Source organism: Theropithecus gelada, chromosome 4 (genome assembly GCF_003255815.1).
Source record: "Theropithecus gelada isolate Dixy chromosome 4, Tgel_1.0, whole genome shotgun sequence".
Lineage (NCBI taxonomy): Eukaryota > Metazoa > Chordata > Mammalia > Primates > Cercopithecidae > Theropithecus > Theropithecus gelada.
Genome location: NC_037671.1, coordinates 16,801,828 through 16,829,765, shown reverse-complemented (window position 1 = coordinate 16,829,765; position 27,938 = coordinate 16,801,828). Strand labels below are relative to the sequence as shown.

At 41.4% G+C, this 27,938-nt stretch overlaps 1 protein-coding gene across 2 annotated transcripts in view; it reads left to right on the top strand.

Moving 5' to 3' along the window:
- The first annotated feature begins 1,537 nt into the window (after window positions 1-1,537).
- MCUR1 (mitochondrial calcium uniporter regulator 1) overlaps window positions 1,538-27,938 on the top strand; it is a 52,336-nt gene continuing 25,935 nt past the window's right edge. The window contains exons 1-9 of one of the 2 annotated variants that reach the window (XM_025384327.1): window positions 1,538-2,107; window positions 9,044-9,163; window positions 13,384-13,487; window positions 14,329-14,430; window positions 15,324-15,365; window positions 16,789-16,860; window positions 21,402-21,455; window positions 23,639-23,753; window positions 24,782-24,858. In XM_025384327.1, the coding sequence (XP_025240112.1) occupies window positions 1,681-2,107; window positions 9,044-9,163; window positions 13,384-13,487; window positions 14,329-14,430; window positions 15,324-15,365; window positions 16,789-16,860; window positions 21,402-21,455; window positions 23,639-23,753; window positions 24,782-24,837 (1,092 nt within the window). In that variant the 5' untranslated portion in view covers window positions 1,538-1,680 and the 3' untranslated portion in view covers window positions 24,838-24,858. Of the gene's footprint in view, window positions 2,108-9,043; window positions 9,164-13,383; window positions 13,488-14,328; window positions 14,431-15,323; window positions 15,366-16,788; window positions 16,861-21,401; window positions 21,456-23,638; window positions 23,754-24,781; window positions 24,859-27,938 lie in introns of those variants that run through there. The other variant, XM_025384328.1, reaches the window with a different exon arrangement.

Genomic DNA, 27,938 nt, shown 5'->3' with positions numbered 1-27,938 from the left:
CCCCCCTTCGCCCCCCCCCCCCCCCCCGGGGGGAAAAAAAAAAGACTCCATCTAAAAAAAAAAAAAAAAAAAAAAAAAAAAGGAAAATAGTTGCCATGGGGTGGTGGTGGATTGTCTGGAAAACTGGCACAAAATAACTTTCTGGAGCAATGAAAATGTTCTAGATCTTGACTGGGTGGTGTATACAACTGCTAAATGTCATCACGTTCAACATATAGGTCTGTGGAATTTATTGTATGCAAATTATACCTCAATTTTTAAAAATTACAAAGGACTAACATTAAAGTTTGGGCCACAGTTTAATTGTTCCTCTAATGTTGTGCACTACTTTTTCCCATTTTTTCCCAATCACAAATTATGATACAATGACTATCTTTTGTGCATATGTGAAATTACCAATATTAAACATTTTGACCCTTAAAAATGACAAGTTTGTATGGTCAAACCTAGTAGATTTTTAATATTTTGGATTATTCCCATTATCCCCATTTTTAGTTAGGTGACTTGAGAAAAGTTTACAAATTTTGTTGATACTCATTGCTAAACTGCTTTTTCTACCCGTTTTATAAATGTATACTCCTTTTACAAAAGTGTCTCTCAGGTTGGTGCAAAAGTAGTTGCAAGTATACTTGCAATGGCAAAAGCGGCAACTACTTTTGCACCAACCTATGACTTGAATCCTGTTTTTTAGTTCTTCAAATTTTGATAGACATTTATCTTTCACATCCACATGCACATTCCTCTCTGCCCAGCACTTTATACATCTCTCATGGCTCATAACACATTCTTCTTCCATCACGTATGTGTACACATATGGCTGTATAGGAAAACAGCTTCTGGAGGATAAGAACAATTTGTTTTGGGGTTTTTTTTTTATTTTTAATAAAATCTCCTAGCTTGATGCCTTATGCATTTCATTTATTCATTCAACTAACATCTTCCAAGTTCACGTAAGGGACCAGTTATCTGTGAATGGTGTAACAGGCCTTCAAAAAGTCCACGAAACTAAACATTATCAGTTTCAAATATACCTGACAGGTCTCATTTTAACAATCATGCCCCACGTTTTAAGTTCCCAGACTGCGACCTTCCCATGTTTTTGGTGCTCTAATCCGGAAACAAAAACTCTGAAAATTTAGTTTTGAATGTATTATGTGAGGGCCTTTTCCTGGGCCCTGCTAATAATTCCTTAAAATGTTCCCCAGAACCACATGTTGGGGAATTTAGGATAATCAGTGAAATCTAGGGCAGCCTGTTGGTCTGGGACTTTTCACAGGACTCTGAAGGGCGCCGGAGTAATTAATTCCTTTATAAGGACAGCAGTGCAGTGAATATGCAAATCGTCGCAGCAACAAGCTCCTTCCAGTTCCGGAGTGCCCGCAGGCTCCTCCCGGTCGCTGCCGTCGCCTAGCGAATGGGGCGGGGGCTCGCACGGTCCCTGCAGCGCCCCGAGACTAGCCACACCAGCTCGGCCCCGCGTCCCAGAGAGCCACCGCAAGCTCCCGCCGCCCCGCCCCGGGCGCGCGTCCCGAGCCCCACCCGCGCGCCCGGCAGGAAAGGGCGGGCCTGCGCTGCCGCCCAAGCTCGCTCCAGCCGTCCGACTCTGGGCTGGGACCGCGCGTGACCGGCGCCGCGAGCGAGAGGCAGGAGCGCGCGCCCGGGCCAGTGAAGGGCTCGGGGATGGACTGCGGCTCGGTCGGCGGCCAGAGGACCCAGCGCCTGCCCGGCCATCGGCGGCTTCTGTTCTTGCCCGCGGGCCTCAGCGGAAGACCGGGAGGCAGCGAAACCTCAGCACGCCGCTGCCTCTCTGCGCTCTGCGACGGTCTGGGGGCGCTGCGCCCTCGCGCCCCGGCGACCCGCGGCTGCGTGTCACGTGCTTCGCCGCTACTCCTCCTCCTGCTAGTGCCCTCCCCGCGCTTGGCCGCCGCAGCCCCGCGCCGGCAGCTCGGGGACTGGGAGCGCTCGCGCCTCGGGTATGCCGCACCCCCGGCCGGGCGCAGCGGCGCATGGAGGTGCCCACCGGGCCTCGGTCCGGGCGTCGCCGCTGCCGCCGGCGCCCTTCCCCAGTGCAAAGGCCCGGCGCCTGCACTTGTTTCCTGCAGGAGAGGTGAGGCCCAGGTGGGAAAGGAGAGGGGGCTAGTCTCGCGGGGCTGGGTGGGGCGGGGACCTCAGCTACAGCCTTCCCGAGGAAAGGCCGGGCAGGCCGGAGGCGGGTCAGCCAAGGGCACCGGCATCTGCCCGGACCGTGGGGCGAAGGTCCGCGCCCGCCTTGCTCGGCCGCGGTGGCGGGGCTTAGCCCAGAAGAGACGAATTCCTGGGAATCCCGGGCGCTAAAGTTGGAGGGAGGTGCGTGCTGGGGCGGGGAGGTGGTGCCCGCCCACTCCTAGGGTCTGCTTCTGGGCACCGCCTTCCAGGCGTTCTGTTTGGCAGGGCGCAGCCTGTTGGCCGCTCAAGGGGAAGGGGTGGGTATGTTTGGGGAGCAAATCTCTGAGAAATGAAGGGATGGCTTTACAGTTTGATTTCAAATTCTGATGGAATCATTAATTCGTGGAGTCCTAGCGTCTACCCTGTCCCTGGCGCTTTTCCAGATGTGTGGGATATGTCAGTCCACAAAATGTTTTCCCTGTGGAGCTTAATTCTGGCGGAGGAGACGCAGTAAATGTGTATGGATATACGTACTCATAATTAATGTATATGTAATTTATACATAATTTTATATATTCATAATTTGATAAATGGTACAGGAAAATTATAGGATAAGGCTTGGGAAGTGGAATGGGTCTCCAGTCGTGAATTTAAATAGGGTGATCAGAAACGATTTCATTGAGAAGGTAGCATTTAATTAAATAGAGTCGTGTATCCCTTCAGGACAGTCGCCTACTGAGAAATGAGTCATTAGGCGACTTCTTCCTTGTGTGAATATTGTAGGGTGTGCTTACACAAACCTGGATGCTACAGCCTACTACACAGCTAGACTAGCAGGTAGAGCCTAGTGCTCCTAGGCTATAAACCTGAACAGCATGTTACTGTACTGAATACTAGAGGCAGTCTGAACACAATCGTATTTGCGCATCTAAATATAGAAAAGGTACAGTAAAAATATGTATTATAGTCTCATAGACCACTGTCGTGTGTGCCCCTCTGTCCTGGGCTGAAAGGTAGTTGTGGGGCGCATGACTATTTAAAAAGGAGGTGAGAGAGATCACTGCCCTGGAGATGAGGGAAGTAAACAAGATCAACTTATTAGATAGCATATTGTTGAATAAAGAAAAAAATCATTTCGAATAATCAACAGACTTGGCAAAATTATCACTTTGGGCAGTCTATACATGTTCATTAGTAGCCATCACTAACCACACATTTTTCCTATTCAACAGATAGGCCCAGCAAATGTTGACTATATCTAAAATTTAAGAATATCATTGGCTGGGGTAAAAACTGATTAGTAGAGCAATAAAGTGAAGGAAACTGTATATACAGAGTGGGCAATGAGTAGTGAACTCGGTGCCACTGTCCTTCAGGAATTAGGAGTCGGAGATGAGTTTGGTCTTAGGTTGTGCCCTTTGTTGTGCTTTTTCTGACAAGCTAGTAATTTCCAATTTGTTTTTCTCTCAATACAAGAGTATGGGGCAAAAAGAGAGTGTTCTTTCTCATGGATTTGCTGACCAATCCGTAAGGTGGTACTGTTGTTTTAGTGTCAGCGATCTCATTCTTCAGTCATCGTAAAACATAAGTATGGACGCATAGAAACAGAAGCAGAGCAGGGACACAGCTAAGGAGGGGTGTATGCTCATTAACCAGCTAATGAGCGTTTCCCAACCACTTGTTTGCTTGGTACCTGAGGTTCTCAATTGGGCTACTTAAGTTGTATTTGGTTTCCACATCCTGTCCAAGGCTAACTTTGGGCCTCTATTGTAATTGTGGGTTTTTAATATCCTCTTGATATGCTGAAAGTCCCTAGAAAGGGGAATTGCATGTTACTCGTTAACACGGCTCAGTTGACTTGCTTCCTTATGATCAGTGAGGACTCTAGGAGTAGGCAGCGCCCTCAGGTACTGCCCTTTGACAGAAGGCAAGAGGGCATATCCTTCCCTCAGCAGGGGTTGGAGTGCCCACTGGCAAGTGGCCAGCCCTTCTGTCGACTTTTCAGAGGCAGGATTTCTTGGAAATAAGCTTGCTGTTTCTGGTTCCAATCTTTCTGAAAAAGAACAACAATAAAAAACGGTAGTATCTAAATTGGCGTTACAAAGTAGTCATGTGATTGTTTTGTTTATGTGGGAGTGGGGATGAAGAGGTTATGTTCTAAATACATGAATGGTTATTTTCTTACTAGAAACAAGGAATTTGGGTCTAGAGTAACCCTGTCACTCTTCACAAGCCATTCCAGACTCAGGTGTTTTCAAGCTTCCTGACACATGGGACAGTCCAATAGAGTTCTAGGGCAGGTGAGGTGGTCCTTAAGAGGTCCCCTAGATAAGTGCTTTCATTCATTCACTCCCACTTTCTCAAGCTAGGTCTCTTCTGTGTTGGGCAGACATCCTGGGTCTCTTCTCATGGAGGCCAGTTTCTGTCTCAGGACTGGAAATAAACTAAAAAAGAGATACCAGATTTAAGTGAGCTCATTTGTGTGAAAAGGGAAGAACTGAGGAGAAAGGAATTCATTTCAAATTTTCCCTCTAGACAGTTTCATAATCCAGATTGTAGAAGTCATTATAGTTCAATTACTATATATATATATACACACACACACACATATATATATTCCTAGCCTGCTGTATGCTAGACCCTTTGCCAGATGCTAAAGATAAAAAATGAGCAAGACTGGCTGCTCCTGGGCAGCTTGGGCAAATAGATAATGCAGATGAGGAAATAAGGTATTAAGTGCTATGATGAGCTATCTGTACTGAACTGAGAACACAGGTATGGGAGCAATAAAGGTTGCTCCCTTAGCTGGGTGGAGGAAGCAGAGAGAACCATAAAATGTAAAAAAGAAAATGCCACATCTGAAACATAATGTATACTCAGTAAATTGGCAATTTAATGAAGAAAAGTAAAAAGAATGCTTAAAGTTTAACAGTTGGGAAAGGGGAGCAAGCCGTGCTTAAGCATGGAATTGCAGGAAATAGAATAGCTTAGGTTGCTAGAAAGAAAGCTGAAAGGATAAGTGTGGTCATAAATAGCAAGGGCTTTGTATGCCAGGTCAAGGACCTCGTGTCATAGCACAGTGGTTCTTCGAATCTAAGGGCCCAGTTTTACCAACAAACACATACAAACACACATAAGTCATTGCACTTTATATTTTGTCAGTCTGCAAATGGTTCTTGATACAGATATGGATTATTGCATTTCTTGCTCTCATCTTGATGCTTACAATGACCACAGTTACTCTCCTCTTCCCAAGTTGTGAGTAGGCTGGGAACGACTTCCATAGGCTGCAGCGAAGTGTCAGATCTGTAGGGTTCAGTTCATATCACATTTTTGTTTACTCTCGATTTTATTGTAGGGTAATCAGGGGCGAAGGACTGACAGTGGAAGCTGATCAGCTGCAGCATCTTTCTGGTCATTCAGAGGCCTGCTGGGGAAACCTTTGACCTTTGAGTTGGCAGGTGACCCTTCTTGCTCCTACCAGCCTTCTACAACACCAGACCTCAGACTGGTGCCAGTTAATGGCAAAATTTGAAAAGTAGTGACAAATATGTAGCAAGATTTTCATATACTAAGTTGATTAAATGGAAGTTCTAGAGATTGTTCATCTTTTTTTTTTCTTTTGGTGTCATAATTTCATTTTTAGTATAATATTTAATAGTAGTAAGCAGCTATATTTAAATGTTCTTTCATGACAATTAAAAATTGGCAACTCAAATATTGTTTTGTTTTGATTTTTATTTTTTATTTTTTATTTTTTTTTGAGATGGAGTTTTGCTCTGTCACCCAGACTGGAGTGCAGTGGTGCAATCTCGGCTCACTATAACCTCCGCCTTTCGGGTTCAAGCAATTCTCTTGCCTCAGCCTCCCGAGTAGCTGGGATTACAGGTGCCCGCCACCACACATGGCTAATTTTTGTATTTTTAGTAGAGATGGGGTTTCACCATCTTGGCCAGGCTGATCTTGAACTCCTGACCTCATGATCCACCTGCCTCAGCCTCCCAAAGTGCTGGGATTAAAATTAAAAAATTTTTAATATTTTTGTTTTAGATACAGGATCTTCGTTTGTCACCCAGGCTGCAGTATAGTGGTGCGATCATAGCTCACTGCAGCCTCAAACTCCTGAGCTCAAGCCATCCTCCTGCCTCAGCCTCCCAAGTAGCTAGGAGTAGCTGAGACTACAGGCACACACCACCACACTCTGCTGATTTTTTTTTTTTTTCTGGAGACGAGGTCTTGCAGTGTTGCCCAGGTTGGTCTCGAACACCTGGCCTCAAGTGATCTTCCGACCTTGGCCTCTGAAAGTATTAGATTTACAACCATGAACTAGTTCACTTGGCCCAATTAAAAAAAAATGATTTTAGGAATTCATAAAATCTAAAAGCCAAGAAACTAAACCATATACTATACCACCTCCGTCAGATGAGTACCTTCAAATAAGAAATTTACAAAATGGATTGGAGCTAGGCTAAATGCACAAAAATTTATAGAAAAGGTAATGTAAAAATTGTTGGAAAATAGCTCTCTAAAGATAGGCTTTTGCAAAGACATTACAAGAAAAGAATGCTATTGACTGATATCTCTTATGATTAAAAATGAGAAAATCCTTAACAAAATACTAGCAATCCAAATCCAGCAACATATAAAAAGTGCAATGTACTTAAAGTCTAATGTACATTAAAGTATAATTTTCCTAAATAAATGGAAAGACATCCATTTTCATTGATCTGAATACTTAATATAAAGGTGGCAGTACTTTTCAAACTGATCTACAAATTTAACACATCCCTATCAAAATCCCAAGTGGTTTTCTTATAGAAATTGACACACAGATCCTAAAATTCATATGGAAATACAAGAAAACAAGAATAACCAAACAACCTTGACAAACAACAAAGTTTAAAACCCACACCTTGGGAGGCTGAGGTCAAGTCTCTAGTGAGCTATGATTGCACCACTGCACTCCAGCCTGGGCAATAGAGCGAGACCCTGCCTTAAAAAAAATCAAGAGCAACAACAACAACAAACACTTTCTGATGTCAAAGTTAAAACAGACTTACAAGTAATCAAGAAATGGTGGCACTGGCATAAGGACAAACATATAGATCAATGCATTAGAGTGGAGAGCCCAGACACAAGGCCTCATGCTTATAGCTCACTGATTTTCAACAAGAGTGACAAGGCGTTTCAGCGGAGGGAATGGTGCTGGGACAACTAGATATCCACATGGAGAAGAATGAAGCTGAACCCACTACCACACACCATTTAAAACACTAATCCAAAATGAATAAAAGACCTAAATGTAAGAGCTAAAACTGTAAAACTCTTAGAAGACATGGGTGTAAATCTTCATGTACTTGGATTTCCTAGTGGTTTCTTACATATATTATCAAAAGCACAAGCAACAAAAGGAAAAACAGATGGGTTGGACTTCATCAAAAGTAAACTTCTGTGCTTCAAAAGACAGTATCAAAAAGTGAAAAGACAACCCACAGAATGGGAGAAAATGTTTTCAAATCATAATCAGATAAGGAGCTTGTATCTAGAATATGTAAAGAACTCTCACAGCTCAGTAATACGAAGACAACCCTATTAAAAATGGGCAAAGGACTTTGCCTTAGTCTGTTCTGTGCTGCTGTAAGGGAATAACACAGACTGGTAATTTATAAAAAAAAAAAAAAAACAAAAAAAACAGATACATTTCTTGCAGTTCTGGAGGCTAGGAAGTTGAAGACTGAGGGGCCCACATCTGGCCAGGCCCTTCTTGCTGCTTCATAACGTGGCGGAAGGCAGAACAGCACACCTATCAGGGAAGGGTGGGAAACTCATTCTTTTATCAGAAACCTACCCCTGAGATAGCAGCATTAATCCATTCATGAACAGAGCCCTCCCGATAGCCTAATCACCTCTTAAAGGACCCACCTCTCAACACTGGTGTATTGGGGATTAAGTTTTCAACACATAAACTTTGGGGAACACGTTCAAACCATAGCTGACTTGAATACACATTTCTCCAAAGAAGATATCCAAATGGCCAGCAAGCCCATAAAAAGATGCTCAACATCATTAGTCATCAGGGAAATGCTAATTAAAACCACAGTGAGATACCACTTGACGCCCAATAGGATAACTATAATTTTTTAAAAACCCAGATAATAGCAAGGATTAGTGAGGATGGGGAGAAGTTGGGACCCATGTGTGCTGCTAGAGGGGGTGTAAAATGGTACAGCTGCTTTGGAAAACAGTCTGGCGGCTGCTGAAACAAACATAGAGTTATCATATGATCCAGCAATTCTACTCCTAAGTATACATTCAAGATCATTGAAAACATAACGTCCATGTAATTCATAATAGCTAAGAAGTAGAAACAACCCAAGCATCCTTCAACTGATAAATGGATAAACAAAATTTAATATAGCTATACAGTGGAGGAGTATTCAACTATACAAAGAAATGAAAGTACTGACGTGCTACAACATGGATGACCCTTGAAAACATGCTAAGAAGCCAGTCACAAAAGACTATATATATTATATGATTCAGTTTCTGTGACATCTCCAGAGTAGATAAACAGAAGAGACAGCAAATAGACCAGTGCTTGTCCTGGGTATGGTTGGGGGCAGTGGAGAAAGGCTGGGGGAATTGGAAGGTGACAGCTAAGGGGTACAGTTTGTCTTGAGAGTAAAAAAAATATTCTAAATTTGATTGTGGGATGCTTGCACAACTCTGTGCCAAAACCTATTGAATTGTATGCTTGAAATTGGGTGAATGGTATATCTCAGTGAAGCTGTTATAAAATACCAGGTAGGCTTTGGGGTATACCTTATTTTCTCAGGATGCTGAGTTGCTTCTGTTTTGCGTTCAGTCTGTTTTGAGCTTACTGTCCTTTCTGCCCTAGAGCTAAGCCTGTCTGCTGGACACCTGCAGCTGGAGCGCAGAAGGAGAGATTTCACCTCTTCTGGCAATAGGAGGCTCTACTTTGACACTCATGCCTTAGTGTGCTTACTGGAAGACAATGGTAATCCTCTCTCATTTGTCATTTAGTGCCTTAGAAAAACACTTTAAATTATGACTTCTCTTATGGTTTCATTTAGTTTCTCATACTTCTCTTTGACTTTTATTTTTTATTTGTATTTAATTTAATTAATTTATTTATTTAGAGACAGGGTCTGGCTCCGTGACCCAGGCTGGATTGCAGTGGCGCAGTCTTGGCCCACTGTAACCTACCTCCCCGGCTCAAGTCATCCTCCCACCTCAGCCTCCCGAGTTGCTGGGACTACAGGCACATACCACCACCCACCACGTCTGGCTGATTTTTATATCTCTTTGACTTTCAAGCCTATGGGTAATCTTTTAATTAATCTCCATTTTTTAAGTCCTCATTTTTTGCTTGAGGACATTTTTGTTTCATCAATACACTGGAGACTTTTCTCACACATTGTCTCTTTGTCAAAGTGAAGTGTATTTCTGTAACATCACCATGGAAGTACAGTGTTATAGGTAAAAATTTAGACACAAGTCAGCAAAGCTGAGGAATGATTCCTATGACAACAGTGTCTGAAGCACAGAAGTGATAGTTTTATTACTGTGCATCTTGTGTGCTTTTTAAAATCCTGTGAAATGGAAATGTTGTCAAGTAGCAGTTCTTGATAATTTCAACTTACTGTTCTTTTTTCTTTTTTCTCCTTTTTTTTTGAGACGGAGTCTTGCCATGTCACCTAGGCTGGAGTGCAATGGCACAGTCTCGGCTCACTGCAACCTCTGTCTCCTGGGTTCAAGCGATTCTCCTGCCTCAGTCTCCTGAGTAGCTGGGATTACAGGCAAGTGCCTCCATGCCCAGCTGATTTTTGTATTTTTAGTAGAGTTGGGGTTTCACCATGTCGGCCAGGCTGGTCTCGAACTCCTGACCTTGTGAGCCACCCGCCTCAGCCTCCCAAAGTGCTGGGATTACAGGCGTGAGCCACCGCGCCTGGTCCTCTTTTTTCTTTTTAATAATCAGGCTAACATTCTCCCTTATTGCTGTTAAGGTAAAAGATTGCTCTGGTATATATGGCGTTCATTGAAAATGCACTTTAGACTTAGAATGTAGGGAAGATTCTCGTACTAAATCATATTTAGACAAATACACTGATTATAATTCTCTATATGGTGACACATTCTCAAAAATCAGAATTTCAAAATAGTGTAAATTATGCTTGTGAAATAAATTTCCCTGTGTTTTTACTTCATTGTATAGTTATTTGTCCAGTTATACATGTTTGTGTCAGAAAAGCTATTCTCTGTAGAGGTGCTTTACATGCCTAAGACAAAGGGATGGAATGAATTATTCTGTGCTTTGTGGGAGAGAGCGGCTCTGGGCTCGAGCCTAACTCTGCAGACTTCTAGTTGCATAGCTTAGGAAGCCTTTCTCCTCTTCTTTGTTTCTATTTGCCCATCTGTAGTATGAGTGTAATAAGAATTCCAAAGATCTTTTTGAATATTAAACAAGATAATATGCATGACTGAACTTTGGAAAAACTGTCATATGCTGTGTAATAATTTTAACTTTTCCTGTCAAACAGTAGGCTTTTTTTCACCAAAACTTCTTTCAGTTCAGAATTTAAAAGAGAAAAGTAGAAGTGAGAGGGGAGCATGTAAAGTTACTCTGATAAGGCCAGGCGAGGTGGCTCATGCCTGTAATCTCAGCACTTTAGGAGGCTGAGGCGGGAGGATCGCTTGAGCCCATGAGTTCAAGGCCAGTCTGTGTAACATAGTGAGAGCCTGTCTGTACCAAAACAAAACAAACAAACAAACAAAATTGATAAGCAGAAGTCTTCCTAATTTTCTTGATTTTAAACCTTAACCCATGATTATTTGCATCTTTCAAGACTGTGGTGTGAGGACCGCACTGCAGTACGTGGTGTGGAGGGGCTATTCAATCCAACATGGATGAGTGGGGCGGGTGTCTGAGATGACTGGCTGAGTAGGAGGCCAGGAAGGACTTTTTAAGGCATATTCTACCCTTTCTTTATCCAGACCTGTGTCTTCAGATTAACAGAATTTCTCATATGCCTGTGATCTCACTGACCCTGGTTCTGTCCTATTCCCTCGTGTCTACAAAAAATTAATTTCTGCCTCATAACTCAGTAGGTTTTCAGATTTCCACTTTTTCTTATCCCTTTCTCCTCCCACAAGTGGTTAGAGTTTGTTTTACAATCAACATAAGTTCTCTTTCTACCTTTATTTTTCTTTTCCTTTTTCTTTTTTTTTGAGACAGAGTCTCACTCTTTCGCCCAGGCTGGACATGCAGTGGTGCAGTCCTGCCTACTGCAACCCCCGCCTCCTGGTTTCAAGCGATCCTCCCACCTCGTCCTCCTGAGTTACTGGGATTACGAGCTTACACCACCACACCTGCATAATTTTTCTGTATTTTTAGTAGAGACAGGGTTTCACCATGTAGGCCAGGCTGGTCTCAAACTGCTGACCTCAAGTGATCCACCCTCCTTGGCCTTCCAAAGTGCTGGGATTACAGGCATGAACCACTGTGTCCAGCCGCCAAAACTAATTATGTTTAAACATGAACTCTTTTTTTTTAAATTAAAAACATTTTTAAATTTTACTTACATTAAAATGGAGATGGGATCTCACTATGTTGCCCATCCTGGTTTTTTAAACTCCTGGGCTCAAAGGTCCTCCTGCCTTGGCCTCCCAAAGTGTTAGGATTACAGGCGTGAGCCACCACACCCAGCCAGTGAACTCTTCTTAATAAAGCTTTAAAATCTACAAAAGTTTAGGTTGAGTTTTTAAAAACTAGGAAGACAGACTAGAAAAAAGAAAACAGATTCAGAGCTAAACAATGTTAACATTTTGGTGGGTAACCTTTTATTTTTTTTTTCCTAGACATGTGCACAACGCACATGTTGAAAAATTAAAGGATTTTGATGAAAGTGATGGCAATAGGTCTTTGGAGGTTTTTTCCTTCTCCTTTAAATCTGTGTCTTTGGTTTTTTTGTTCATTATAGTCCGATGCTTCATCTCATCCAAACAAATTCCATTAATTAAGTACTACTTTATTCTAATACACAATTAATTACAGGAATCAATAGATTCTTCTGAAATTCTTATAGCTAAAGCATTTAATAGAACTGTTTCCCAGGCACTCAGTTTTAAGCATTTAATTAGAATTTATGTGAAATATGAGTTACTATCCAACATTTTTAAAAACAGTACCAAGTACTGGCCAGGCGTGGTGGCTCACACCTGTAATCCCAGCACTTTGGGAGGCCAAGGCGGGCGGATCACCTGAGGTCGGGAGTTCGAGAACAGCCTGACCAACATGGAGAAACCTCATCTCTAATGAAAATACAAAATTAGCTGGGCATGGTGGCACATGCCTCTAATTCCAGCTACTCCGGAGGCTGAGGCAGGAGAATGTCTTGAACCTGGCAGGTGGAGGTTGCTGTGAGCTGAGATCATGCCTTTGCACTCCAGCCTGGGCAACAAGAGCAAAACTCTGTCTCAAAAAAAACAAAAACAAAAACAAAAAAAACAAGTACTGCATTGAATCCTCTATCATTCAATTCAGTATCATATATTGACTACCAAAGAACATATTTTTTCCACTTTGGGTCCCCCAGACTAGTTACTGAAGAGAATTGTGCAGGAAAAATGAAAGAACGGATTTTGTCTTTTAACATTAAGTTAGCCAACAGCTAGATGACTATATAGTCAATGATTTGACTGCCTTATGCTAGACATAAAACCGCTGAGCTTTCCTATTTAAGGAAATTATTTTTTAATAAAGTACACATTACAAAATTAAAGAAATATTGTCCACCATAGAACATCTACATAATGCAGAGAAACATGAAGAAGAAAACAAAAATTACTATGAATCTTTGTTAAATTATAAAACAAGAATTGCATCTGTAATTCTGAGTCTTGCCTTTTTTCACTTGACATTGACTTGCCGGCATTGTCTATGTCATTAAATAGTTTCTGAAAACATGACTTTTGATAGCTAGGAAGGACTTACAAATCAGTCAGCAAAGCCACCGGTACCTGGGGAAGCCAGCTTATGTTTCGTGCTTGCTCTGAGTGACCAGCACGTGGTAGTTGGTGGCCCGGCCCTCCTCCCTGCCTCCTACCACACTGTGCTGTACCCCTGCTCCTGGATTCGGACATTCACATGAATGTGTGCATTTGCTGTGGGCTTTTGTAACTCTGAGCATGATTTTTTTTGCCTGTGTACTTGCTTAGGGTTTGCTACTCAACAAGCAGAAATCATTGTGTCTGCACTGGTCAAGATCCTGGAAGCCAACATGGACGTCGTCTACAAAGATATGGTCACCAAGATGCAGCAGGTTAGCCTTGTCGGGTGGCTTAGCACGTTAGGACTGTGAGGATGGGGTATTGTTTGTAGTAATGTTTGAATGTAATTTTTTAGATAATACCCAGTTGAAAAGTATATAGTAACTTTTACCATGATGAAGAGGCAACAGATTACAGTGGCATAAAAAATACTTACTCAGAGCTATTTAGTCAACGGTTGTAGAATTGTTATGCTTGAAAGCTCACTGTTCAAAATTATTCCAGTGAAATATACTTTAATAAATGGAGACACGGCCTGAATTACAGTATTGTAGCATCATGTTCTCAAGTCTTCAGATCACCACCCTTTTAGCTGTGATTCACTTGGTAACGATAACCAGATATGTGGTTTTTGTCTTTTTTTGTGTGTTTTGTGTTTTCTTTTTGAGACAGGGTCTCACTCTTTCACCCAGGCTGGAGGGCAGTGGTGCAGTCTCAGCTCACTGCAGCCTTGACCTCCTCGGTTCAAACAATCCTCCCAAGTAGCTGGGACTACAGGTGTGCACTGCTACAACTGGCTAATTTTTGTACTTTTTGTAGAGATGGGTTTCACCATGTTGCTTAGGCTGGTCTCAAACTCCTTGGCTCAAGCAATCCTCCTGCCTTGGCGTCCCAAAGTATTGGGATTACAGGTGTGAGCCACCTTGCCTGGCTGGATATGTGGGGGTTTTTTTCCTTTTCCTTTTCCCGTTTTGGAATAAAGGATGACCTTACTGAACCTCTTCTTGTGTCCACATTCTCCTGGTTTCTCAATGAGAAGATAGCACATGGAGATGATAGGAAGTGGACTTTTTAGGGTAGACTAGATTATGTGTTTTGTTTTTCTTTTCCTAGGAAATCACTTTTCAGCAAATAATGTCTCAGATTGCGAATGTGAAAAAGGATATGATTATTTTGGAGAAGAGTGAATTTTCAGCCCTCAGAGCAGAAAATGAGGTAAAACAGCCACTCACACTTAGAAAGTTGATTATATTAAGACATTGAGATAAAATATATACACATAAAAGACCTCACATAAGTGTACATCTCAGTGAATTTTCAAACAGTGTGTATTTCCAGTCAGATCGAGCAGGAAAACTTGACCAGTGTCCCAGAAGTCCTTCTCATGCCTCTCAGTTGCCCCTGCCGCAAAGGAAACTCTGTCCTGGCTGATAACACCACTGACTAGTTTCGCCTGTTCTAGAACCATTTGATGGTATCATGCTGTGTGTCCTGTAGCAAGAGATCATTTTTTTCATTGTCTGTAGTCTTACGTGAATATGCCCCATCATTCTATTGTAATGTAAATTAGAATTATTTCCAGTTTTTGGTTATTTTGAATAATTGCTGCTGCAGAATATCTCTTGCATTCCTTTAAATACAGCATATGGGATCAGCATGTAAATAAGTGCTCTCGCTGCATCTTTTATTTTCAGTCATTTTTAAAGTCCCATAGGGAAGGCCATTTATTGCCTGTTGACCCTAGCCTTGTAAGAAACCTTCTAGCAAAAAGTAAAGTGGTAAAGTTTCAGATTCTCTAGGTTGTCCTTGAAATCAGTTAATTGAGGGTAGAATTGGTTAAAAGATAAACTGAAGGAGATACTAAATAAAGCAGGGTCACTGAAGGCAAATGTGTGTGCCAAACACAACTGAGTTAACTTTACGTAGTCTTCAATATGAATTCAAACTTATTTCAGGATACATGTGTTGTAATGCCATTCTGCAATCAATACGGTGTTCTGAATGGAGGAAAAACTTGAAGAACTTGTGCATAAATACATATTGTAATATTTGTTGATTACTGCATTTTATGTTCTTTCTAAAGACTTATTTTTTTAATGTGTTTTTAGAAAATAAAACTCGAACTACATCAGTTAAAACAACAAGTAATGGTAAGATTCACTTTCCTGTTTGTTGGCTTGTTTGTAATTATTTAAACTTATTAATAAGTATAATATTAGAAATGGATATTTTTGAAACTTAGTTCTATGTGAAATGTTTGTGTAATATGCCTCAAAAGTACACATTGGAAGATTTAGCTAAGAATACAGCCAATGAATGAATTATTGTTGTGTGTAACCATATTCATTAAGAAAATTGTGGCTGGGCACGGTGGCTAATGCCTGTAATCCCAGCACTTTGGGAGGCCGAGGCGAGTGGATCACCTGAGGTCTTGGCCAACATAGTGAAACCCTGTCTCTACTAAAAATACAAAAATTAGCTGGGCATGGTGGCGGGCGCCTGTAATCCCAGCTACTTGGGAGACTGAGGCAGGAGAATCACTTGAACCTGGGAAGTGGAGGTTGCAGTGAGCCAAGATTGCGCCATTGCACTCCAGCCTTGGCAACAAGAACGAAACTCTGTCTCAAAAAAAAAAAAAAAAAGAAAAGAAAAAAAAATTGCGTTCTAGGAGGAATTAAGTCATTTTTAAGTCAAAGTTTTTCTAAAGTAGCTACATGGAAGGAACCCTTAAATTCTCTTAGACTGTCTTTAGAGAAACACACGTGATTTTTAAATGCTTACTGTGCCAGCTATTTGATGTTTTTTTAAATAGCAAAAACATAGATGTTAAAGAAAAAAAAGACTTTGATGTGTATCAGAGAAAAGGCTCTGTGTAAACCAGATTTTAATATTTGGCTGCTTTGAGTCCATCTTTGCTTTCCAAAGTTGTTTAAGATCAGCTTTATTCATAAGTTCCATTCAGAGATTGTATGAGGAGTCTTGAGGTTAAAAGCAGCAACAGGCTGGGCGCGAAGGCTCACGCCAGTAATCCAGCACTTTTGGAGGCCTAGGTGGGTGGACCACAAGGTCAGGAGTTCGACACCAGCCTGACCAACATGGTGAAACCCCATCTCTACTAAAAATATAAAAATTAGCAGGGCGTGGTGGCATGCGCCTGTAATCCCAGCTACTTGGGAGGCTGATGCAGGAGAATTGCTTGAACCCAGGAGGCAGAAGTTACAGTGAGCGGAGATCACGCCATTGCACTCCAGCCTGGATGACAGAGCAAGACTCCATCTCAAAAAAAAAAAAAAAAGGCATCAACAACCCACTCTAGACTGGCATAAGCATAGAAGGGGGTTATTTGTGTCTAACTGGGAAGTCCTGGGATGGGCTTCAGATGTGGCTTGGCCAGAGTTCCCTGATGCCAGGAGACCTAGGTCCATTTCTCTGGAAGCCCCTGGCTCTGTCCTTCCCTGGGCTGCCTCCCCTAGGATAGGGACAGTGGGGGCAGTGGTCCCGCCATCACGTCCTCAGAGAGTTTGGGTTTCTTACTTTGGATTTCTCCTTCTTTGTTGTTTGCCTTCCTTTTAGGATGAAATGATCAAAGTCCGAACAGATACCAAATTAGACTTCAACCTAGAAAAGAGCAGAGTAAAAGAATTGGTACGTTCCTTTACTAAAAATACATTATGAATTAATTTATTTTTGGAGTGGAATGCTTGGTTAAGCCTAAGTTTATATACATGTCATAGGTACTGTTAAATATCTGTTTATCAGTGTTAGGCTGTATTTTCTCCATTACATTCATTTTGGATTTAGATGTAAATTTGATGCTTTCAAAAGTAACATTAAAATTAAAATCCTAGTCAAATTAGTCAATTTGAATCTTTGTTTCAGAAATTATGCATATGTGTTACATAGACATTCATAAAGAAATTAAATGCAATCTTGATCTATTTAATACTGACCTAAATCTTCATAGGTCTTGATCTTGGAAAAGTTAAGTTGATTATCTCAGGCTTGAATAATAGTAAATTATTAATATTAAGTAATATTAAATTATACACTGGAATTCAAGATTAAAACATTTCTGGCTGGGCGCGGTGGCTCACGCCTGTAATCCCAGCACTTTGGGAGGCCAAGATGGGCAGATTACCTGAGGTCAGGAGTTCGAGACCAGCCTGCCTGCCCAACATGGTGAAACCCTGTCTCTACTAAAAATACAAAAAATTAGCCGGGCATAGTGGCGGGCACCTGTAATCCCAGCTACTCAGGAGGCTGAGGCAGGAGAACCTCTTGAACCCAGGAAGCAGAGGTTGCAGTGAGCTGAGATCATGCCACTGCTCTCTAGCCTGGGCGACAAGAGCAAAACTCAGTCTCAAAAAAAAAAAAAAAATTCTATGTTGTATTTTAAATGCAGTGAGAAGTTCGTGAGGGTATTTTGTTTTGTTTTGTTTTGTTTTTGGTGTTTTTGAGACGGAGTCTTACTCTGTTGCTGAGGCTGGAGTACAGTGGCACCATGTCAGCCCACTGAAGCCTCTGTCTCCTGGATTCAAGCAATTCTCCTGCCTCAGCCTCCCGAGTAGCTGGGATTACAGGCACCACCACCCCGCCCGGCTAGTTTTTATATTTTTAGTAGAGACAGGGTTTCACCATGTTGGCCAGGCTGGTCTCAAACTCCTAACCTCAAGTGATCTGCCCACCTTGTCCTCCCAAAGTGCTGGGATTACTGGAGTGAGCCACCGAGCCCGGCCTAAGTGTGTTTTAATAAAGATATGTGTCAGGTTGCCTCTAGTGATTTTTAACCCTGTCTGAATCTTCAGCTGGCTTTTTGCTCGGACTTTATTTGAATTTGGTAATATCGGGTGCCTTTTTTATTCACTGCATAATGAGAAATAGGACAGAGAGCATCTTGCAGCAACACAAAACTGAATACACATGCAGAAACTGAGTACTCACAACTGTTTGTTGTCTTCACATTTTTGACAATTTGCTTTTAATTAAAATGTGCTGTCATAATAAATGAAGCTAATACTGCAACTCAAAAAAGTAACCTACTTGTATTTTGGAACTGCCACTGGATTTCAAGAGTTAATCCGAGCTTCGTTATACAAAACAATTATTAAGGCGGCTGTGTTACCTGTCTTTCTAGTCTTACAACAACATCTCCACCCATAAAGATTAAATCACCTAGTATTACTAAAATAGTTAATGGCTATAGCATGTCACTGCTGTCCAGAAGAGGAGAAACTCTTTTGGTTATCTTTGTCTTTATGGGTTGTGTACTCAAGAAAAACCAGATTCACTTGATGTAGGAAAATGACTGCATGTAGCTAACCAACCTGGGAAAAACGACATAAAGGACATCAGGAAATACAGGGCATGAATGTAGATGAAAGCCAGTGAATTTTTAAAAAATTTTATGTGGAGTCATTTTAATAACATAACTAGGCTGATACATATGTACATTTTTCAATCATGTAACATTTAGATTTTACTCATTTTAAGTCCATGACATCATCCAGCAAACAAAAATTTTCCAGAAAATTTTTTCACAATTATAGTTTTTGTCTTTTAACCAAAATGAAAAAATTTCTGCCGGGCATGGTGGCTCACACCTGTAATCCCAGCACTTTGGGAGGCCGAGGTGGGTGGATCACCTGAGGTCAGGAATTTGAGGCCAGCCTGGCCAACGTGGTGAAACCCTATCTTTACCAAAAATACAAAAATTAGCCCGGCTTGATGGCAGTTGCCTGTAGTCTCAGCTACTCAGGAGACTGAGGCAGAACAGTCATTCGAACCCAGGAGGCAGAGATTGCGGTGAGCTGAGATCACACCACCGCACTCCAGCCTGGGTGACAGAGCAAGACCCTGTCTCAAAAAAAATTTCATTCTTCAAATACTCATATTTTTAAATTATTAGATATATAGAGTAGATCCATTCAGTGTTCTTATAAAATAAGAAAAGTAAAGCTTACAATATTTTGCAGATTTGATAATACAGCACTCAAAATACTTAACCTGATTTTATGTTACTTGAATTTACTAGTTAACTATGCTGATAAATATAATTTACATGTAATTATTTTATCTGGAATGACGATATTGACCTTAATCTCCAGGAAGCAACCAATGCACAGAGTGTCAATTAAATCCTATCCATCATGACAGTAACTTTTTCTACATGACACAAAAGTGTCTTCATGGTATATTTGAACAGTAACGGTGACTATGAATTGTTCTTACAGTCTTTTTTTAGTGTTTCATTATTATTATTTTAATTTCAATAGGTTTTGAGGGAATAGGTGGTGTTTGGTTACATGAAGAAGTTATTTAGAGGTGATTTCTGAGATTTTGGTGGCCCCATCACCCTAGCAGTGTACACTGTACCCAGTGTGTAGTCTTTTGCCCCTCACCCACCTCCCACCCTTTCCCCCCAGTCCTCAAAGTCCGCTGTATCATCCTTTTGCCTTTGCATCCTCATAGCTTAGTTCCCATCAAGCCAGTGAATTTATGTGATTTAGTACCCTAACTGGGAGGTTGTTCTTGGTAATTATAAACTTAGATTACTCTGAAGCACAAGGTAGTAGTAAATTATAAAGTGAGTGTGTTTGTTACATGCATTGGTGAAGGTGAGTTTTTTGGCTCTCATTCTTTTGGTAAAGTTATAATGTTAAATATTACATTGAAAATTAACTATGATGTTTACAGCCAGTTCCAAAAGCAGTATGGCATATAAAGTTTTTGGGCATGGGGACATATAGCTACATAGATGTTATTTTTAAAACCATGGCAGCATCAAGATTTAGGCTTTTCTTTTGTGGGTGAGTCGATGTTGAGTTAATGAAGACAGGTTTAGTGATGCACAAAATCTTGTTCCACGCCGCCCTCTAGTGGTGATCTGATGCATAGGGCTCTCCTGGTCTGAAACCCTGAGGTTTAAAGAGCCTTGTTCTTGGTTTTACAACCTACTCCTTGCCTTAGGGTTTGGGGGTTTTGTGTTTGGTTTTGTTTTTCTCTCTCTCTCTCTTATTTTTTTTTTACTTCTAAGTTCCCAGTAGTCCCAGGAGAACATTTTACAGCTAGAAAGTTTCTATATATTTCAAAGCATTAACTTTTTCTCTGTATAACAAGGTTAATGTAGGTCTTAAAAGTCTTCATTTAAATTACTCATTGTCATTTGCTCAATTAAATCCTGTTGCCCACTACTAAGGAGATAAGTCTGATTTCAATCTTATTGTGTCCAAAACTGCAGTAAATCTTTTCACTGACATTAATAACCAAAGGTGAGATACTTTAACTCTGGGTAGAATTAGTTCCTTTAGTAACACTGGATTATGACTATGCCCAAGTGGGTTTTTTTTATTATTAAAACCAACATGTGCAGGAGGCTAAGGCAGAATTGCTTGAACCCGGGAGGCAGAGGTTGCAGGGAGCCAAGATCAAGCCGCTGCACTGCAGCCTGGGCAATAGAGTGAGACTCCATCTCAAAACAAAAAAACAAACAAAAAAACCCCAACATGTGGTGAGTTAATGTATTAATGTATTTACATTGTGTTTTATAATCACAGCACAATGTCTTTGTCATAGAATAATAATCCTTGCCGCTGTTTTTTCCCCAGCTTCATACTTTTCCTGTCTTTTGTTGAGACTCAAGTAGTGACTTGTTTTGCTACTAGTTATGATGGGATAGCTCCTAAATTGAGTTGAGTCTCCATTTTCAATCCTCTTAAAACCAAAAACCATATGACTCAGCATCCGTGGAAACTGGTCCCCAGAGACTGCTGCTACAACAGTGGGAGGGACCAAAAGCCGTCACAGGAAAGATGCAGGGAGAAGTGATAGGTGACTAAGGAAATCCAGATATTGGAGGAATGAGTAAGTATACATAAGAAACTTTAGCCAGCATGGTAGATCATGCCTATAATCCCAGCACCTTAGGAGGCCGAGGTGGGCAGATTACTCAAGCGTGGAAGTTTGAGACCAGCCTGGGCAATATGGCAAAACCCCATCTCTATGAAAAAAAAAAAAAAAGAAACTTCAAATAACAGATATAAAGAGGCAGGTAGGCTACTTCATCCCAGAGTTGACTTTCTGGTGTTACATATTCTAGGAGTTACTGAGACCAGAATATTTAAGGCACCAGAGAAGGAGAAGAGAGAGGAGTAGATCAGAATCTGACCCATGTTACGTGTTTATTTCAGTATTCATTGAACGAAAAGAAGCTGCTGGAATTGCGAACAGAAATAGTGGCATTGGTAAGAAATGAGGCTTTGATTTTTCTTTATCATTGTATTCATCTTTGCTTCATCCCATGCATGGTTGTTTGTAATGATAATAGGAACTTATATGCAGGTTTACTGTCATGGGAATTTTTTACATTGTGCTAAAATACACACAACATAAAAATTATGATCTTAGGCCAGACGCGGTGGCTCACGCCTGTAATCCCAGCACTTTGGGAGGCCGAGGCGGGCGGATCACGAGGTCAGGAGATCGAGACCATCCTGGCTAACACGGTGAAACCCCGTCTCCACTAAAAATGCAAAAAATTAGCCGGGCGAGGCGGCGGGCGCCTGTAGTCCCAGCTACTCGGGAGGCTGAGGCAGGAGAATGGCGTGAACCCCGGAGGCGGAGCTTGCAGTGAGCCGAGATCGCGCCACTGCACTCCAGCCTGGGCGACTAAGCGAGACTCTGTCTCAAAAAAAAAAAAAATTATGATCTTAACCATTTTTAAGTGTACAGTTCAGTGGTATTAAGTACATTCACATTTTGGGGCAACCATCGCCACTGTCTATCACAGAACTCTTTATTTTGCAAAATTGAAACTCTGCACCCTTTATACATTCCCTTTTCCAACCCCTGGCAACCTCCTTTCTACTGTCTATGAATTTGACTATTCTACATACCTCATATAAATAGAACCATAGTGTTTGTCTTTTTGTGGCTGGCTTATTTCACTTAACACAATGTCCTGAAGGTTCATCCATGTTGTTGCAATGACAGGACTTTCTTCCTTTTTAATGCTGATTAGTATTCCATTATATGTATATACCACATTTTCTTTATTCATCTGTCAAGGGCACTTGTGTTGCTTCCACCTGTTGACTTTTGTGAATAGTGCTGCAGTGGGCATGGGTGCACAGATGTCTGTTGGGACCCCTGCTTTCAGTTCTTTTGGGTATATATGCAGAAGTGGAATGCCACAGGATTTTTTTGCACTTCACAAAATATTTGGTTATCTTAATGGAAGATAGTTATCCTATGAAAGATTTAACTTTCTTAATGAAAGTTTCCTTTTCTTTTCTTCTTTTTTTTTTTGAGATGGGGTCTCGCTCTGTCACCCAGGCTGGAGTGCAGTGGTGCAGTCTCAGCTCCACTGCACCCTCCTTCACCTCAGCCTCTAGAGTAGCTGGGACCACAGGTGCGCACCACCACACCCTGCTTGAAAGTTTGTTTTTCTGAACGAAAGTTTTACTAAGAAAGTTTAAATCTCACTAATTGAAGAATAGTGAGGAATGGAGAAGTCTTATTCTATTTTTAATTTATAGCATATGTTACTCCTTTTCCATGCTGTACGGAACCTGGGGCCTCTGAAATACCCAAGAGGCTTTCATGAGAGAATTCCAGAATCCTGGGATATTTCTCTGGAATAATTTTCTACTCATCCAGGCATTTATTTCTTTCTTTCTCTGCCTGAATTGGTAGATTCCGTTGCTCTAGGAATTTTAGTGAAGTATTCCCACGGTTTTTATGCATTAATGCGGTTATACAACCCCCTATAAGGTCAGCCAAACCCACTGCCTTTGAGGGTTGATTATGTATCCAGTTTAACTGTATTGTATTTGGGGAAGGACACAAATTGGCCCTGGGTAGCCAAGCCTCATAGCAATGAAACACTTGATATTTGAACATGGAAGAAGAAAGTTTTTTAAAAATATGACTAGAAATAGCTCAAGACAAGCACTGCCGCTTTTACATTATCTAAGACTCCATTTCTTGAAAACATTTTTGAGTTTACTGTATATCTTTGACTAAGGAGGATTTAGAAGGATGAGCCGTAGCTGTTGCCTTTGAGAACAGACTGGCCTCATAATGCCACATCATTTATATAGCAACCTAGAGCTTACAAATGCTTTTTCACATAGATTATCGCATTTGATTCTCTAAACAGTCCAGGTAAAGGCAGGGCCACTGGTTTGGTTGTTTCATTTTGTTCTGTTTTCATTTTTTCAAATAAAAGAAAACTAAGGCCTAGAGAGGTTAAGGGTCCTGACGAATGCAGCGTAGCATTAGGATCTTCGCACTGAGACTAAAGCCCAGGCCTCTGTAGTCTTACCCAGGTTTCCCTGTGACTACGCCCCATTGGGAATGAGCTATAGGATGGTGAACAGAGGGGACATGCTGTGGTCTAACGCTGTGACTCTCTTCATTTTAAAAGCATGCCCAGCAAGATCGGGCCCTTACCCAGACAGATAGGAAGATCGAAACTGAGGTTGCTGGCCTCAAAACCATGCTTGAGTCACACAAGCTTGATAATATTAAATATTTAGCAGGTAAGCTATTTTATATCTATTTAAATCAACCGGAAAAGAAAATAAATTTATAAAATAAGTCATTGACAGATACTGCGTTTCATTGATTCCAACACTTTCTGAAATATTTTAACATCTCTGAAATTGGAAACCATCTTACAGTTTCCAGTAGTTGAAGTATCGTACTTTAATTGGCACTTTTTCTTTCTTAGTAGTAAATAAAGTAATTGTGTACTTTATGATTGATAGAATTGGAAATTTGATAAGATACTGTAATCGAAGTATAGTTATTAGGGATTTTAATGAGATTCAAGACAGGAAATATTTTATGGATAAAATGGAAGGTGTTTCAGTTGTAATCTTTCTGCTTCAATTGGCGACACTCCTTTTAAGGAGTTACTTTACTTTTGAGATTTTTGATCCAAAAGAGAGAATGAACATTCATGTACCACCCCGGCACCCAAATTAACCATTATTTCAAGTCAGATTTAGCATCTTGAATTAATGAAGTATTTTAAGGTCACAGCAGTATTTAACAGTGAAGTGTTGTTCTTTATATTAAATTGTGTGTCCCTGTCTATATAGTGCATATACGTAGACCTTGTGACCACAGAATTTTTGTGATTCGAAACGTTTATTGAAAAATTTTCTTAGCCTAGGCAACACAGTGAGACCTAGTCTCTACAAAACAATTTAGCCAGGCATGGTGTCATCCGCCTGTAGCTTCAGCTTCTTGGGAGGCTGAGGCAGGAGGATTGCTTGAGCCCAGGAGTTTGAGGCGCAGTGAGCTGTAATCACACCATTTCATGGTACACACCACCTGGGTGCCAGATGAGACCGCGTCTCTAAAACAAGAAAATAAAATAAGGGGTATGGGATTTGTTTTTCAGTAGGCAGGTGTTTCACGGAATATGGCACATCAGTGAGCAATCTAAGTTTCTAGGTTTTCTTAGTAAATAAGTGAGTAAGTGTGTATTTTCTTTAAAAAAGATGTTCCCTCAAGTAACTTAATAGAACTAATAGTACTCTCAATCGTTTTTTTCTTACAGGGTCTATATTTACATGCCTAACAGTAGCTCTGGGATTTTATCGCCTGTGGATCTAATAAAGTGTCTATTTAAAGAGATTTCTACTGTTTTGCCTTAAGAATACCAGACTGTTGGCCAGGCACGATGGCTTACGCCTGTAATCCCAGCACTTTGGGAGGCCGAGGCGAGTGGATCACCTGAGGTCAGGAGTTCAAGACCAGCCTGGCCAACATGGTGAAACCCGTCTCTACTAAAAATACAAAAATTAGCTGGGTGTGGTGGCACGCCCCTGTAATCCCAGCTACTTGGGAGGCTAAGGCAGGAGAATCACTTGAGCCCGGGAGGTGGAGGCTACAGTGAATTATGGACACTTAACCAAGATAAAGAAGTCAGGTATTCCATAGCCATTCCTTATCTCCTTTCCGCCTAGTTGACTTTCTGACTGATGGCGCACAGCGCGTGGAAGACTCCACTCAGCCAGACCAGGGAGCTTGGTCATGCCTGTGGTTCACACCAACAGCAAACATTGGTGTAATTCTCTACAACTTAAATCTTTGGCATATAGAGGATTTGAGGGTCTCCATGTTCAGGGTACAGTGGCTTTAATAAGTGCTGGAAAATCACTGAAGCTAAACCAAGAGCACCAGATCCTCTTTATCTAAATACCCAGTCTCTAACATGAGGTAGTCCCTGTACCAGAGTATTGTTTCAGCTGTAGGTGGTTGTTATGTTAATAAGACAGCTGTACCTCTACCTTCTTTTCTTTTGATTTCCATTGTCTTGGTAAGTTATTGTTAGGGTTATTTTTAATGTGCCTTCCAGCCAGAAAAATCAGCTGTCTAATGAAGCATTGCAATTGTAATGGGGACTCTTTTACCTCTTATAATGCAAGATTTTCCCTCCTCCCTCCCTCTTCTCCACCTCTTTCCTTCATGGTCTGCGAACTGTAATAATACTGCACTGGTGTTATTACCTCCCTAGAACACCTGCTGATTCTTAGCATGGAACTCTGCTTCAGTTTGCAGGACAACGTCTGCTTCCTTCTGGTCTTCATTTACTTTTTATACAAGGGATGCCCTCAGCTCTCCATGTGTAAGATACCTAGATGATGGATACATATTTCATAAATGAAATTTACGTCATTAATGAATATCCCCCTTCCCACAACCAGCTCAGGCTTTCAAAATTTGAGAATGGTCATGCCACCCAGCATCCTAATCTAGATTGACTAATTCTGGTGTTAAAAACATTCTCATACCTACCTTACCTTTATATTGAAAACAAATTCTAGATACAACTGGGGTTATTCTGGAAAAGCACATTCTCTTCTCTTTTTTTTTTTTGAGACGGAGTCTCGCACTGTCGCAGGGCTGGAGTGCATCGGTGTGATCTCTGCTCACTGCAACCTCCGCTTCCCGGGTTCAAGTGATTCTCCTGCCTCAGCCTCCTGAGTAGCTGGGATTACAGGTGCCCACCACCATGCCTGGCTAATTTTTGTATTTTTTTTTTTTTTTTTTTTCGTGGTTTCACCATGTTGGCCAGGCTGGTCTCTAACTCCTGACCCCGTGATTCGCCCGCCTTGGCCTCCCAAAGTGCTAGGATCACAGGCATGAGCCACTGCCCCGGCCCATTCTCATCTTATTCAAATTACTGGCACATGGGCAACAATAAGCATTTTGGAGACAATGACATTGATAGAACATTTTCTGCCTTTTTCTGCATACACACATATGCACACAGGTATAGTGGAGGAGCCACAGGCAGATTTTTTGATCAGTTTGGTGAATACATTACTCGTTGTCACTGTTCCAATCACATTGGTAAAAACGTAGTTACCTTTTGTCCTTTGGATATCATGTCTAAACTTTGGAAAATATAAATGATTGCCCTTTTAGAGAATGTTTGTGTAGTCCAAAGATTCTGAGCTCCATATGATATGAAAATCAAGTACTTTTGCAAGAGCAATAGCAGTTTCAAAGTGAAATATTATAATTTAGTCTTTTCCGAGTAGATCAAAAATTCTTAACTGATCAATAAAATACGTTATAAATATATTGTCCCCCTTTCAGAGAAGAGTCCCCAGAAGAGACTGCACACTTAGCAATTGCCCTCGTTATCAAAGGCCTAGGTGACTGGCATAAAGGGCCATATGCAATTATGTATCAAGGTAAACATTACCTACCCTTGTGTAGGTTAAAAACTGAAGTGTCCTTGTATCCTGATAAAATATTTTTTAAAATAACATGGTGGGATGACAGTTTTGCGTCTGCTAAAAGTTTTCTCACATGTCATTCTTCCTCATGATAGTGGGCTGCATCATTCTGGCACCTAATTTGGGTGTTCGATTTTCCTGTAGAGTTCTCTGCAGTACAGCATAGCCTCTTTTTGGCCTTGGAAACAGTGAACTCTTTTTTTGATGGTGTGGATTGCATGCATATCTGGAGTGAGGAGGGTTCAGGACTGTTTTCGCTTTATTTGGTCAAATGTATTCTATTTGAAAACCATTTGAGCCCAAAATACAAGTGTGCCCTTCCCACTTCTGGCCCAAGCATCTGTGAGCCGACAAGACGTAATATTAAAACTTCCTGAGCCTGGGCGCGGTGGCTCATGCTTATAATCCCAGCACTTTGCGAGGCCAAGGGAGGCAGATCACCTGAGGACAGGAGTTGGAGACCAGCCTGGCCAACATGATGAAACCCTCTCTCTACTAAAAATATAAAAATTAGCCAGGCGTGGTGGCACACACCTGTAATCCCAGCTTCTTGGGAGGCTGAGGCAGGAGAATCGCATGAACCCAGGAGGCAGAGGTTGCAGTGAGCCAAGATTGCACCACTGCAACGCTCACTGCAACAAGACTCGCACGCAGATGAGATCTGCCTGGGCGACAGAGTAAGACTCTGTCTCAAAATAAAGAAATAAATAAGTAAATAGAACCTGCTGAGCTACCCTGGCTTATAAGGATTCAGATTACTTTAGGAAATTAGGCATTAGCACTAGGAAGAGGGAAGATGGCTGGCAAAACTTCTAGCTAGCAACCTATGTCTAGCACAGCGGGAACTAATCATAGCGAGATCCGGAACACATATCCTTCTAGATGCAGGTGGAGGGAACGACGTCCAATGCCTGAAGCAGCACCTCATGTGGACAGAATGTCTGTATTTCCCTCTCCTGCACGAAT